Source organism: Diachasmimorpha longicaudata, chromosome 8 (genome assembly GCF_034640455.1).
Source record: "Diachasmimorpha longicaudata isolate KC_UGA_2023 chromosome 8, iyDiaLong2, whole genome shotgun sequence".
NCBI lineage: Eukaryota > Metazoa > Arthropoda > Insecta > Hymenoptera > Braconidae > Diachasmimorpha > Diachasmimorpha longicaudata.
In genome coordinates this window covers 3,575,034-3,588,416 of record NC_087232.1, presented here as the reverse complement: position 1 = coordinate 3,588,416, position 13,383 = coordinate 3,575,034, and the positions used below count along the sequence as shown (strand labels likewise).

The following is a 13,383-nucleotide window of genomic DNA, read 5'->3' as shown; positions in this document are numbered from 1 at the left end:
GTTGAAAAATTTTAATACGATCCAAATACGATAATCATTAACGATTACACGGGATGAGGATATGAGACCAGTTGATTTAACAAACTATCGAGTAGCCTGGCTTCGGTTAAGGGGTTGTTGACTTCCTCCGGTGGTTGGAAAAACCATACGACAGTATTCCAATGTTTTCTATTCAATAAAAGTGTGTGTGAGACGCACAGAGAGTAGTCAACACAGTCACGATATAACCAGTTCAGCGAATCGCCACGCGCGTCCTGATCTTTTAACCGTTTTGCTTCGACGGAGTTATCCATCGTCGTACGTCTCCAACTTCTGGTCGCGTGGTTGTGGATAATTCTCATCGGATGCTGCAACCCGAGGGGCTATTTTCCTTTACTACTTATGGTGCGCGGTCGTCATCTCAACGCACCGAGAATTCGATGAATTGGTGATCATATGGCGGGGCAGGGGGAGGGGGGGCGACGACGCACTGATATGGAGTGGCATTACTGCCCCCAGACAGGAGAACTGTCCTCTTGGATCGGACATTTTTCCGGGACTTTTAGTCAATTTACAGGGATGGAAATGGGGATAAGATAACTTTGATGCTGCGGAAATTTACCCGACGTCGGTGAATAAAATACTGCGGAGAAGGGAGAGAAAAATTCTTTAAAAATCACGATAATGATAATTACAAAGGATATTTGGTAATAATTACGGAACAGTTAGGCAGTTCCTTTAGTGAACCTTCAGGAAAAAGTCCGAATGGTTCCAGAAAACGTCTGGAACGTTCGGTGAAAAAATGCGTAACTGTTCCGTAATTTTTACCGATTATTTCGATTACGAAACAGGCACGTAATTTTTTAAGTGTTTTTCTCTTCGTGAATATTTACCGGAAATCTTTGGATGAAGCTTTTGAAGATTATTCCACAGAGCTTTTTGGCTTTTCGGTGACTTCAGAAAGACTTAAGAGCATTCTTCTTAAAATTATTTGTTGGATTGTCAGTAGTGATATGCTAAAAATATTGAGATGAAATTAATAATATCGAACGGATAATTACATTCAGGATCTAAATTTCAATTTCAATCCTGAACGTAAAGGTTTGAACAACGTTTAAGTTTACAACAGAGATGGAGCTATTTTAACGCACAAAATAATAAATAAAAATGTATGCTGTCGAAACATTTGATTGAACTCAGAAACAGTGGCATTTTCATGAAATTACGAAACCCAAAATCAACAAAAACAAAACTCGTTCGCCTGTCGCTCTGAAAAATCGCTCGTCCGTTAAATACCGTTTTTTCTCCTGCCAAAAACTTAATTAATAATTCCCTTATCTCCTCGCAATCTCGATAATTCCCCCGTAAATTCTCTCCGCCAGCACTAAATATCCCTTTTTTTTCATAATTATGACATTTGAATTCCGCAAGAGTATCTCCTCAATTCGGCCATCCCCTCAAAAACTTTAGATAATTTTTTTTTATCACCAGAGGACATTTCATGACGGCAAAGAGAAAACAAAAAAAATAATAATAATCTTGAAATTGATACGCATGTATGAGGGTTGTGCGTACCTTTCTCTTTCTCACTCGAGCTAAAGATCAAGCATATAAACCGAAGGCTAAAACCGACAGCCGCCGAATGGCTTGGGTGGAAGGCCGTCTTCGGGAGCAGAGACGCATAAGCGGGGCGTGGCTGCATCCACAGCCGCATTTATTTCGCGTTGCGAGAGATCCCACATACATTTATACAAATCTACAAGTGTGTGTACCTTCCTATACATGTGTTATAGCCCCCTTAAAGTCACATAACCCCGAGAATGTGTTGAGTATATATCTTACTGTACTTGCAACTGCGTATGTGTGAGTAGCGAATAATGTGCGTGTGATGTACATGTTTTTCTGCCTATGTACGCCTGCTATGTACGCTTGTGTACTCCCATTCATGTATTATTATGCTCGATTGTATGTGTTTAATTTCATATATTTTATTCTCATGTGGCGCATGTGTGTATCTGAATTACCGTGTGTGTGCGTTTTTCCAATACATGTGAGCATGTGCATGCGTTTGTGTGTGTGTGGATGTGTATATGGATGTTTCTGTGTGCGTGCACGTGTGTGCCTGTGTGTGTGTGTGTGTAGTTGCATCGTTACATGCCTCTTCTTATGCGTCGAAAGTTATTTAATGTATGTGTGAGTTTATATGGGTGTGTGTGTGTGTGTGTGCAACCCTCTCCTCTAGTGCACGTCCGCACTCTTTTTTACCTCTTCCCCCCTCTTCCGTAGTTTTCCAATCGGCGCTTAGAAGAGACCACGTCTCATCTCATCGTAAAGTCGTCTCACGCATTCTGTATTCGAGACGAGAACGGAAGCAGCAAAAAGCGCGTGCCCAGGCATCCCCTCTTAACTCCTCCCTCCACCCCCCCTTCCTCTCACTCGCCCTTATCGGTTCTGCCCCCCTGGTGGATAAGTCGTCGCTATTTTTATTTTTGATTCGATGGGGAATTTTTTTTTTTTTTACTGTTGGAACGTTCAGGTATTTTTACCCATTCGGACGTTTTTTTTTGTTTATTGGGGATTATTGCGGGGGGAAGAACATCTCGCGGGTACAGTTTCATGGATCGAATTTCACACCTTTACTTTGTGGCCGGGTGGGTGAGGGCAATAGCTTCGCGGTCGGATGGTGTTGGGTATGATGTGTTGAATTGCGGATTGAAGGAGTGAGAGGGGGGTGTGGGGGGAAGAATTTGAATGCGAATGAGATTCTTTAGTAAATTAATTTAATGTAACGATATGAATTGATGAAGAATTTTTAGAGGGAGAGGGAGCGACTTGGAAAATTACGTGCCGGTTCCGTAATCCGACAGTCAAAACAGTATTCAGTAATAATTAGGGAACAAGACCGCATTTTTTTACTGAACGTTTTGGATTTTTTCCGGAAAGTTCACTTAAAAAATGAGTAAGTGTTTAATCATTTTTACTGAATACTGTTTTGAGGGTAAGTTACGGCAGAGGCACGTAGTTTATAAACAATTTTTCTCTGCGTGTAGTCTTAAGATTATCAGTAAAAAATATTGATTTTTTTTAAAGTAACGGGATCATTTAAATTCCATGCAAAAGTATGAAATTTTTGTTACGACGAATTTATATGAAAATCGTCTGGATTTTGTCATTAATGGGCGTATGAGGAAGGAAATAATTAAAATATCAGGGAGCAATTAGAATATTAGGATTTTACATCCAGCTGTGATCAGAATTATTCAGAAGTCTAAATTACTCTGAGAAATTATTTTTTAACCATTTGTTTTTATTCCGTATGAACCCACCTCTGCTGTCTTACCCTCTGTCTATGAATTGCGCACAGTCGGTAAGGAAAGTCTCTGAGTATTATCACCGCCTGGAGAAAACGGAAACTCTCTATTCAGCGGCTCATAAAATTAATTGTTGACTTGAAAAATCCTGAATTATGACCCTCGGATAAACTAAAACATCAGAAGCATATTTTTTTCATTAAAAAAAATGTGGGCAGTCGAATGTTGAGGTGGATGGCAGCAGTTTTTTAGGCGAAAAAACTTAATCCCTCACCCTAATCGAGACATCGATTACTAGCCCTAAGCGTCACAGGGGTAGGAAATACATCTCCCCGACCACGTCCCTCTCCGTGCGTGACTACAGTCCCAAAGGGGAAGTTGGTTTTGGAATATAGAACTGGGGGCAAATTAGGCCACTTAGACGGCGAGAAGGGACAACCTCTAGCTATCTCTTTTTCCAATCTCCAGCCCTTATAGTTCCCCAGGACCACTCGAATAGTTGCTTCGGCAATCGTTACCGCATAATTCACTCCCTCATAAAATTCGAGTCAAACAAAAATACTCAATACCATTTGTTAACTATTAACAAATGAACATTCGGTTAGATCGAATCAATCCTCGCTTCCAACGAAATCCATTTGGCATTTATTTTCCAGCAGACCTGTACGTAAAGTTCAAGCTTTTCTGCCCAGGACGAAAGTACTCACTTTCCTTCCGCTCGTCACAGCGCACGAAAAATTACGAACTTTCTGCGCAGATATAGTGAAAATATAGATAGTTAACTCTCATAGACTGCCATAATTTATTGAAGAAAAAATGTGGGTGCAGTCGGTACCACAAAAAAAAAGATTACTCGCAGCCCCAATTCGTATGACTTTCAACTGATTGCATGAGTGCAATTGCCTGAAAAAATCACCATAATTCTCTAAAATCGTTCACATATTTTATTTGGAAAAGGCGCAAGGTGAATAATGAACAAATGGCGTTTCAGTTTTAATGTTAGATCTCACTTGATACTTGAACGTTTTTTTTTTCGTCATCAACTCTCAAATACATTCATTTACCATTTCTTCACAATTTCATTAATTACTCTTCAATTGATGTGGAATTTTTTTTTAACGCTGAGAAAGACAGGTCAACTATTTGCGCAATTTTTTCGTCTTTATCGTTAACAATATCTCACAGTTTATACGTAGGATTTCGTAATTACCATAGTTATTGTTTAATGATAGATAAATTTTTATTTATCCAGTGTATTATGATTATTTCAAGCCCTCGGAGTGCCGTTTATTGACGCTGGCAGGTGCTGCATATATTATACTAATTAGCTCTCTCATTAACGTGGAAAAATTTTACAAATAAATACAAACTTAGTGAATCTTACAATTTACTCATTTTCACTTTATTTATCTCATATTAATCGTGAATTTTAATCGTTCAAATCTCTTCATATCTGCATTTAATCGTTTATAATATACAATAATGACTAGTGCTTTTTTTAATCAAATGCATTGCATTCATTTGAAATTTCCATGAAGTCGAGTCATTCCTCATTAGTCAATCGATCATCGAAATTAATAGATGAATTAATTTATGACTTAGGTGTTCCCGTTGCTACTTGATTGATTTTAATATATCATTTATTATTAAAAAATGATTTTTTCCACGTATACAAACACCACTCGATTAATCAACTCTGATGGACAACAATTTTATGACCCCATGCATAACACTATAAACATTATAAATGGCTTTATACATTACCACTGGTATTTACACATGGGCATCGTACATATTTATGTATATATTTATATGTCTTTTGTCGGCCTAAACATCCAATAAGAAATAGAGTTGGTCCGTTTGGGAATTAATGGGAACTTAATAATGAAATGAGAAATTATAACTGAGAATTTTATGTTTTTCAGCGGCGAGTGATGCAGGGTGCGAGTGATGGCGTGTTGGACTGGGATGAGATGTGCAGAGACAGCTAAAACTGAGAGGAAATACTTACCTTTGGTGATAGTGAAGGTGTGGTGGCATCAAATTTTTTGGTTCTAGAGGGTGGGCAGAGGACAGCGGAAGGAGATTTTTTAGTGAGCATAAGAATATTTAAGATTAATTAGACTTCGAGAAACTGGCACGTGATGAATTTCAAAATTTCATTATTTTTTCTTTCACGATGAAAAATCAGTGAACTGTGATAGCATCAAAATTCTCAGAGGAATTAATGCGACGTTTCCGCCTAATTAATCTCAAAATAGTTCTTTGTTATTTACTGAACTGGATTATGAATTTACGAAATTTTGGAGAAATTCAACTTTCTGAAGACTCAATGATTAAGCCCAGTAATTGCATCATAGAAAAATTAACACAAAATGTTCTATTGGATATGAGAATATTTTGCGGATTTTTTCAGTTGAATATTTATTGGAATAAATTTTTTGCAGACTTCAGAAAGCTCAATACCCGAAAAATTTCGCAAAAGGGTTTCTCAGAGTCTTCACATGACAAAAATTGCAGGGAATATTCCCATTATAAAACTTTCATCAAACCACACTGCATTATCACTTCCAGGGAAATTAGGCCTAGTAAAAAAACCAAAAAATATCTCCCGTGCAGTTGTGAAAATTGACAATTTTTCTAAATAAATAAACGTGGGATCCAGAGTTGAGAAAAATTGTGCGTTTATTCAACGAAGACGTAGAGCTAGCATACGTATTTTTCATAAATCCCCAACCTCGATTAAATGAGATTCCCAGTCAGTGTTATTCACCAGAAAACTTGACAAAATTCATTGATTACTCATTACCCTTTATTATACCTCATTCTCTCACTCAACGAGTATTCGCACCCTGCACTCGGTGTGCCATTCAGTTTATATCCTCCCACCAGTTTCCACAATATATCTCTCACCAAACATCCTAGAGATAATTTATAATCCCGAGTGAATTCCCCAAAACCTTTCGAAATCAGAGAAAATACCTTCGCAATTTCGAAGATCGAGAGGCATCTCTCCACAATTTCACGTTAACCATCACTCAAGGCCGCACGACAAATTTCACGTAGTGAATACGTCACGCGACCTCGACTGTTGCCTCCGGATCGACCCGAAATTAGGAAGCCAAATAATTTAATTCTCATTAGCGACGTATTTTTACATGAACTTCCTGATTAAGGATATCCAAGTAGTTCAGACCATTTTTTACTGGATGAAATACTCTCCAGGGCATATCAATTACATCAAAAGTATTTTTCATTTTGCCCAGTAATTTTAATTTCAGGCCATTTTTCTGAGAAGAGGTTTAAAACATTCAGTTCAATAATCATAGTATCAGCACAGTTTTGCAACACAAGGCGGGATAAACAAATGAATGTGAAATTGGATAAAATAGTATTCTCAATATTAATGGGACAAATTGGCTAAAAATGTACTAGACAAAGAATGAGTTGAAAAATAATAAAAATGGGAAACTTTACAAATGAACTTGTTACTTGAAAAACAATGAACGAGGTGCTTGGATATCCTCAATTTTTTGTAACTGCTTGCACTCGCCTCACGCACTTCATTTCCCCTACGTTAAATATAATGAAATTGAAATGAAAACTTCATTTGTCCCAATAACGACAGCTTTATACCCTACCTATTATATCTACAAGGGCAGTAGTCCAAATTCTGACTGATACTGCAAGAATTACACGTTCTTCCACACCTGACATTTCATGTATTTGTTTAATGCCATATATAATATAGTAATTCGTGAACCGAGCGAGTTAAAACGTAACCGATGCGCAGCTTTTTCTTCATTTTAATTATCCCCCACTTTTAGTTTTTTTTTTATTGAAAATGTTTATAGATTTTTAGTTTATTAGTTTAGGGATAATTGGTTTTTTGGTTTTCTTATCACTCCTCCTTTTAGGGTTTAATCTAATCATTTGTTTATCAGTAGTAGTTTTAACGATAATATTTTATCAATATTCATTAGACTATTTTTATGCTGTTTTCATCATTTTTTTCACGGAGAGAAAATTCAACGAAGAATTTTAATAAAAATTATGAAATAACTATTTTTTCACAAAACATTACATCAAACGAGACAATTTAGCCTTCGCGCCATTTGTTTTCTTGATTTTAAATAAAATCTTTGGAATGCAATTTTATTCGTCATTTTTGGGCGATTTTCTCCCCGCGTGGGTTTTCGGTGTTTCTCGCTCTTAGACTTCACTCGTGCAATTTTTTATTACTTTTTGAATGTGTGGTGGAGGAGTGAACTGGGATGTCATTTTTTGTACCAGATCTCGTTCAATTTGATGAGACTCATCAACGACCAATGATATTTAATTTTATTTAGACATTTCAAATGAGCCTCTCAATAAATATTCGCGAAGCTATCGCAGATAACGAATTTTTTATAATATCTTTTTCGTAGTGGATTAAATTCTTTAAAAAAAATTTAAAACAAAATTTTAGCCATTTACGATTGCCGTCCAGGCAACCACGAGAATCAATATCAATTGAAGTCGACAATTAGAATATTTTATCAAGATAATTATCCAATTTCGTTAATTCTTACCGAAGAACATTTGAAACGAATGAAAGCAATTTGAAATCAATAGGTTTATTCCAGTGAAATATTCAATTTCTCTGGATGCATCCCAAATTCCCATCCACCACAAAATAAATTAATCATATAATTGCATTCACCTCGCACCATCATACTAGAAGAACGACTAGAAAGAAATTCGTGTGTTATCACACCCCTGGAGTATCATTGTACGTGCGCGAGTGTTAGGACGCGGGGGGCCGCGCCCCTCCAGGCGTCATAACCTCCTGTACCAGTCCCCCATCTCTGAGAGAGAGAGAGAGAGAGAATATTAGGCCTTTAGCACGGTAGCTCGCCTCTCCCCATCATATATTTATTAACCTTTTTTTTTATTTAATTCTCAGTTCTTTAGGACTTACATATCTTCCACTATCATTTAATTAAGTACTAATTCATGTAATAGCTTCTTCTCTCATAAACTTCCACTCTCACTATATCTCTCTTGCCATAAATTCGATAAAAACACAACGATCGCACGGTTGAGCTGAACGTTTACGTAAATGTGATTATTCTGAATATTTTATGAGTTCTTGTTGTTCATACCGGGCGGAGGGAAATACCCCAGTGAAAAATAAAAAATACTTTTTCAAAATTTGTGTGAAAAGTAGAAAAATGAAAATTGTGCCATAATAGCTTGCAAAGCGCATTCAGCTCGAATGCGATAATTGAAAAATCGATAAATCTGCAGTGTCATGTTTCACCCCGGGACATATACATCGGATTGTCAATGGTTTAATGCTTGGTATGAATTATCATTCTCCATTTTATGTTTTTTGTGAATTTTTTTTTTTTGGTATTTAAATCATTGAGCGACTTATTGGGGAGTGAATCTCGCTGGTCCTGATGTCAAGGAGTTCATGCGGGGTGAAGTGGGGTGGGATGAATTTCTTCGAGATATTTTGAAATTTCTAGGGTTGGTTTTTTGGGGTGATTTTTTAGAGCAAATGGAGGATTTAAAGACGAAAAACCAGAAGAGATGACTAGTCAACCCAATTTCGAAGACCTTTTGAGATTTAAAGGAGATTCAACGGACGTGGGAGGAGAGAATTAAATAATCGTAAAGGTCAAAGGGCAGGTTTTTTTACCTTTATCATTATGCCGTGATAAGTAGTCGTCAAACAACAGTTCATTGGACCCGGCATTCTTAACATTTTCAATACTTCTTTGGCCGTTGAATAAAGAGACCAAAAATCCGCAAAATCGATCAAATAGCTGTTTCTTCTGGTGTTCCATTTAGCCTCGACCTCCCGCAAATCAAGAAATACTCCCAAAGAAATTAGATGGACATCTCCTGTATTCCCACTTCACTGTGCTGAATTGTTACCCCCTCCCCGACCCAGGGACATAAATTTCCGTCATTGTTCGGTATTTTCATATCTTGAGTTTCTTCAAACGAGTATTCGTAATTACCAGCAATTGTTTATATTGAAAATTCAAGTTCTTAATTAAGTTCACGATTAATTACGTCACCGATTTCTTGGATTTGGATTTACCACTGGGTGGGCCATGATCGGATTCGGCGTTCGTTGGACTAGGTGGTCCACTGCCCAATCTAGCTACTCTACGGAATATATCACTGTTGACAAAACGTGGATAAGAGTCACGATGCATCAGTGTGTAGATTTGAAGTTGTGCTTCGTCGAATGTGTGCGGTGTTGGCTCTACCATATTCCTATTTACGATCTCACGGACTCGTGAGTCCAAACTCACCTGGAAACAGAATAATTACCTCATCAGCATAATTTTTTTTGAATTAGACATGATTGAACATGATGCCTAAACCTCCAATTTTGCCTGAATGACAATCTGTGCCTGAAGTTGTGCAATTGCAAGTTATATTTCAACTTGCAATTGTGTCTAACCAGGAAATTTAAATAATAATTACTTTAACATTTTTTTCACTTCTCGAAAAACTTTTTTGTAGCCCATAAAATTCTCTACAAAATAGTCGTGACAATAAATTCATCATCATTTCAATTTCATGAAAAAACTCTCCGAGAAATTGTATTGGCTCATTAAAGTTCAAAATTGTGCTTCTGAATTTCAAATTTTTGCTTTGAATAGTTAACAAATAATATAACAATTGCTCTTACTTCTTTAGGCGAAAGTATCGATATGTAATCCTCATAGATGTACCGTGCCTTCTCCTCAATTTTCTCTGGATTGCTTTCACGCTTTAATTGTTCGCACGCCAACCAAAATGCAATATTCTCCTCGCTGTATTCACTTATTAAAAATTCACGAAATAGTTTTCTACCAGCTCCACTTCTCATTAATTTATCGAAGGACGAGCCCCACGAACGTACTTCTTCTAGGCCACAACACTCGGGTGTACTATCGAGGCCATCCAACCCATCAAGACCATTACCAGCACTCGATACTGTCATATCACCACCATGACCACTTGTTACAATATCACCGCTCGCTATTCCACTGTTTCCCCGTTTTTTTCCGGCTTCACCACCACCACCCGAACCACCACCATTGCCAGTTCCAACAGCCGCCAAACTACACAAAACATTTGCATTTGTTAAAATTCTACTCTGAATCGACCAATTATTGATATTTCTTCGATTATTGAATTTCCCAGGGATTTAACGGGCCACAAAATATCGCCGTCATCCATATTCAGTAGTAACTCAATTAGTAACGGGGACTCATGTCATATAGTGATTTTAACAAGTACGAGAATTTGATTATTTATTCACATTTGAATTTTCATTTTATTTTTAAATGTCCATGGAAATATTTCCGAATTTTTTTTCCTCGTGTTATTCAATTACTGATGACGTTACTGACTACAAAATTTGTATAAATTTGCAACTAAACCAACCCACTGCCTATTGATATCACCTCCATCGTCCAACTCTACCAGAGAAACCTCCTTTCAATAACCAATAAACCAAAAATTAAGAAAAAATCTTTAATACCAAATTCCAGGAAAATATATAATGCGCAAGTATATTGATTCCCACAACCCAGAACCCCATATTACGACCTATAAAAGCCTCACCATTTGTTCCTGTATGCGGCATGAAACAAGTTGAAAAAAAAATTCAAATAGAATATAACATAAACGTATACAGCAAGAGTGCACTAAAACGTTGATATACATGCGACAAACAACATTTAGTTACAGAGCGCAAGCGTCCCACACGCCTCTCCCCGATTATCCACACTTCCTTTCAAAAATCCCCATCCCCCCATCACCCTTCCGCCCACAACCACCCCCAAACCCACCCCACGAATCTCGTTCGGCGACCCGAACGATTCCTGCCACGAAAACGGCCCGTTTACTCTCTCAACCGTCAGCTATTCATTCTCATGGAACAACTAAACATTGATCAAAGCCAGTTTTTTTCCAATTCGCTATTAAATAATAATAATACACAAAATAAATAAAAAACGTAGAAATGAAAGTAAAAAGTTTCCGATGACACGGATGGATTTTAAAATAAACTGAAAAGTAGTGCAGAAGAGAAAGGAACAATACCGTGGAAATAATTCCCATTTCCATTTGGAATTTTTTATAAACACGAAAATTGGACGGCCGATATGACAGATATTTTTAAAAAACGAGAAAAGGTGATTTCCATGAATATAATTGGTTTGCGCCTAATTTCCATAAAATCAGTCCTAATGACTTAACCGATCAGTTAACTTCGCTTATCTTAAACTGAAAACGACACGAACGGAAAAATTCGTTAAAAATTACGTGTTTGTTCCGTAATCTGCCACCCAAAACCATATTCGGTAAAAATTACGGAAAAGTTACGCACTTTTTCAGTGAACTTTCTGGAAAAAATCCAAAACATTCCAGAAATAGTAATTTTTTAAGAGTTTTCCTATCCCCACAGCCCTAGAAAGACCTAAATTGCAATTATGAGTATACGAACACGTAATTTAGCACGTGAATAAATTATTTATTGTAATGTGACAATATAGCACCTTTCAAATTGATGCATACGATTCCGATCGGCCCACTCGTTAATTCCAATAGCAACGATTGTGACTAGTTAATCTTCAAAGGGTATAAACACCCCCTGATGGCGCTGGTTGAAAAAAGTATGAAACCCGCGTGAGCTGCGACAATTTGAATGATTTTCCCACCATCGCCTGCAGGATAAAACCACTATTTTGCCCCTCCCCTAACGTTAAAAACCATTTCATCCAATTTATATCCATATTTTTTTTCTTATCATGCATCAGAAGGAAAAATGAGGACGAGTGCTTGGGCTTAATCCATCAACAGCCTTGACATGGCATTCAAATTCATCATGTGCAGCTCCATTGTGTACGATTTACGAGGGTATTCAGTTGTACGTAAAGAAAAGTGCTTGTACTTATTCATGAGTATTATTGAGAGGATCTTTACGAGGCAAATGAATTCAACCATAAAGTCGTGAAAAAGGATGAGATGATTTTTCGAAAAAGTCTTAAAATGAAATTACCCCATCCTACATCTCAATTCCACGATAAACCACATTAACACCCCTGACAACATGAACAATTCCACAGAAAGCTACTAAAAGAACGTCAATACCACGAGCAACTGCAGCAACAGCACCAGCACAAGCAGCAGTTATCCTTCTTCGATCTGCCACCGTGTCCAACCCTCTGTTGCTGTTGGCTCTGCTCCTGTTTAACTTGTTGCTGTGGCTGAACATCCTGTAACTGCGATGACTGCTGCTGTTGATCAGATTGCTGGCCACCGGTCGTTGATCCCTGATTGGTTGTTTGCTGTTGGGACACCTGTCCCTGACTCGATGCACGAAGACGACAACCACCCTCAGCTCCACTGCCACCGTGACTAACACTAATTCCCATTGCAGTCGCACCGAGTCCGCTCGACATCTGAAAATCCCAAAGCAATCACACCATGGTATCCCACCCCAAATCATCAAGAATCGAGGCCACTGATGAACCGATAGGCCAGTAAACATCACGATCATCAGTCGTCCTATTTACCTTACACCTGACCCCTTCGACAATCAGCTATTAATGATCAATAATTGATGCTCACCTCCAACATGATCCATCCGCTTGAGAGCGAGCTGTGCTCGCTTCTCGCCAAGATCTCACTCAATTATCCCAAATCCTCTTCCCCAACTCCTGATCCCTCCTTATCAGCAACCTTCTCCAGTAATCAGCGTGTTGCAGGTGCAGGTGCAGGTGGGGAGGGGGTGAGCATACGTAACACACTCCTTCGAAACAATGAAAGACCGAGCAAATCCAGATTTACATCAACCTGGGTCCAATGGGACCATCTAGCTGGGCCTCGCCCGAGCCCCGCATGCCCCCTGCACCCTCCGACTCTCGCCCTCCTCTTATCACTCAGCTCTATGACTCCCGATAATTCTCTTTGTTCTTTATTCCACTTTCTCAGTCCTGTCTTTGTGCACAGCAAAAATTCTCTTCCTCCTTGTGTCCTCTCTCTGTCGTTTTTTTTTTGTTTCTGTTACTCGCTTTCGTAATCTCCACCTACGCCACCT

The 13,383-nt window shown here is 38.1% G+C and overlaps 1 protein-coding gene across 2 annotated transcripts; it reads right to left on the bottom strand.

Annotated features, from left to right (window-relative positions):
• Positions 1–4,281: 4,281 nt before the first annotated feature.
• LOC135165122 (regulator of G-protein signaling 17) lies at positions 4,282–13,055 on the bottom strand. 2 transcript variants are annotated; one of them, XM_064126097.1, is made up of 5 exons: positions 12,915–13,055; positions 12,438–12,745; positions 10,905–10,913; positions 9,985–10,399; positions 4,282–9,601 (listed from the first exon to the last, which is right to left on the bottom strand). In XM_064126097.1, the coding sequence occupies exons 1-5, from the start codon at positions 12,921–12,923 to the stop codon at positions 9,353–9,355; spliced, it is 990 nt and encodes a 329-aa protein (XP_063982167.1). In that variant the 5' UTR covers positions 12,924–13,055; the 3' UTR covers positions 4,282–9,352. The 2 variants fall into 2 exon arrangements, with proteins under 2 accessions (XP_063982167.1, XP_063982168.1); XM_064126098.1 differs by lacking the exon at positions 10,905–10,913.
• Positions 13,056–13,383: the final 328 nt, after the last annotated feature.